The sequence below is a fragment of the Sinocyclocheilus anshuiensis genome, unplaced genomic scaffold (assembly GCF_001515605.1).
Source record: "Sinocyclocheilus anshuiensis isolate Anshui unplaced genomic scaffold, SAMN03320099.WGS_v1.1 C32687467, whole genome shotgun sequence".
NCBI classification, from domain to species: Eukaryota; Metazoa; Chordata; class Actinopteri; order Cypriniformes; family Cyprinidae; genus Sinocyclocheilus; species Sinocyclocheilus anshuiensis.
The window spans coordinates 1-1,292 of NW_015619189.1; the positions used below are offsets into that span (position 1 = coordinate 1).

At 39.2% G+C, this 1,292-nt stretch overlaps 1 protein-coding gene across 1 annotated transcript; it reads left to right on the top strand.

The window, feature by feature from the left end:
- Window positions 1-785: 785 nt before the first annotated feature.
- On the top strand, window positions 786-1,211 carry LOC107682883 (G patch domain and ankyrin repeat-containing protein 1-like). Its single transcript, XM_016479003.1, has one exon. The coding sequence runs from the start codon at window positions 798-800 to the stop codon at window positions 1,104-1,106; it is 309 nt and encodes a 102-aa protein (XP_016334489.1). The 5' UTR covers window positions 786-797; the 3' UTR covers window positions 1,107-1,211.
- The last annotated feature ends 81 nt before the right edge of the window (window positions 1,212-1,292 follow it).

Sequence of the window (1,292 nt, forward strand, 5' to 3'; positions counted from 1 at the left end):
TTTTTTTACTTGAGCCAATGAAAAATAAATAACTTGCCCTAAGGGAAACATTTTTTTCAGTGTGTGTTATATTTGAAATATATTGAATATGACTTGATGAAAAGCCATTAAAGCCCAAAAAAGTTTCCAGATGCATTAAAAAAAACTGTTTTGCCTGTAGTGTCTCGCCTTAAAAACCAACAACAATACAAAACATTAAAGCAGATACGGATGTGTTGCCAGGGTTTATATTTTTCCTAACTGTGTTTAGCAACATTTTACATACATGTCTTAAAAGCACAGCTGCAAAAAACAAAACATCATGACATGCCTGAAATTCTGAAATTAATTGTAAATGTATTTGCATTTTGGCAGGGTGGGAGGATGAGGAAATAAAATCTTAAACCGAGACATTGCTCTTGTAATGTCATTATAACCGTTAGAACATCTAAAAATGAAATCAAGCCTGTATGAATTTCTGTATTCTGCTGAACGCAATATAAGATATTTTGAAGAATGTTGGTAAGCATACAATGAAATCATGACATGAAAATCTACTTTTTCTGTTTGAGATTTGGCTACAGGTGTATTTGTTTAAATTGTTTAAAAGTACAAATAAATTGCATTGAAATTGGTGTTGCATGTATTTACACAGTTAAATAGTGTTGCATCAGTCTGTCATCTATACAGTATGTGTGCTCTTCAAAACATTCATTAAAAATCTCACAGTAGTAGTATATACAGTATGAGTAGTCTTCTTTAATCTTAGCATTTGCATTCCTTCAGAGATTAGTTTATGATAACTGTACAGTTTTATCATGATCGCCCGTTATCTTTTGACACGAGGACCCAAACGAAGAAGAAGAGAAGCTGCTCGTGGCGAAGCGGTCAGCAGCTCCGAGCGAGACGGACACAGACTCCTCCGATGCGCTCAGGAGGGAGACATTCAGGCCCTGAAGGAGCTCCTGCGGCGAGGCTGTGACGTCAACTTTCGCGATGATTTCTACTGGACGGGTGTGATGTGTGCGAGTAAAGCAGGACAGACGGAGGCTGTTCGGTTGCTCCTGCGTCACGGAGCTGCTTGGGTGGGAGTGGTGGACAAACAGGTGCGTAACACTCACTTCTGAGAGGATCTCTCTACCTCCTCCTTTATATGGGAGTAGAGCAGTGCAGATTTCCCATTGGCTGCTGCTTTGTCAGTATGGTTGGTTGATTGAGTTAAAGTCTTGTACTGTTGGTCATGCAGTCTAACTGAAGTAAAGTAACTAAAGTAACTTCCCACCACCATTCATGCCTGCGGACTGAACTTACTC

Coding starts and splice junctions, on each gene's coding strand:
- LOC107682883 (XM_016479003.1), top strand. CDS start 798: ATGATCGCCCGTTATCTTTTGACACGAGGACCCAAACGAAGAAGAAGA.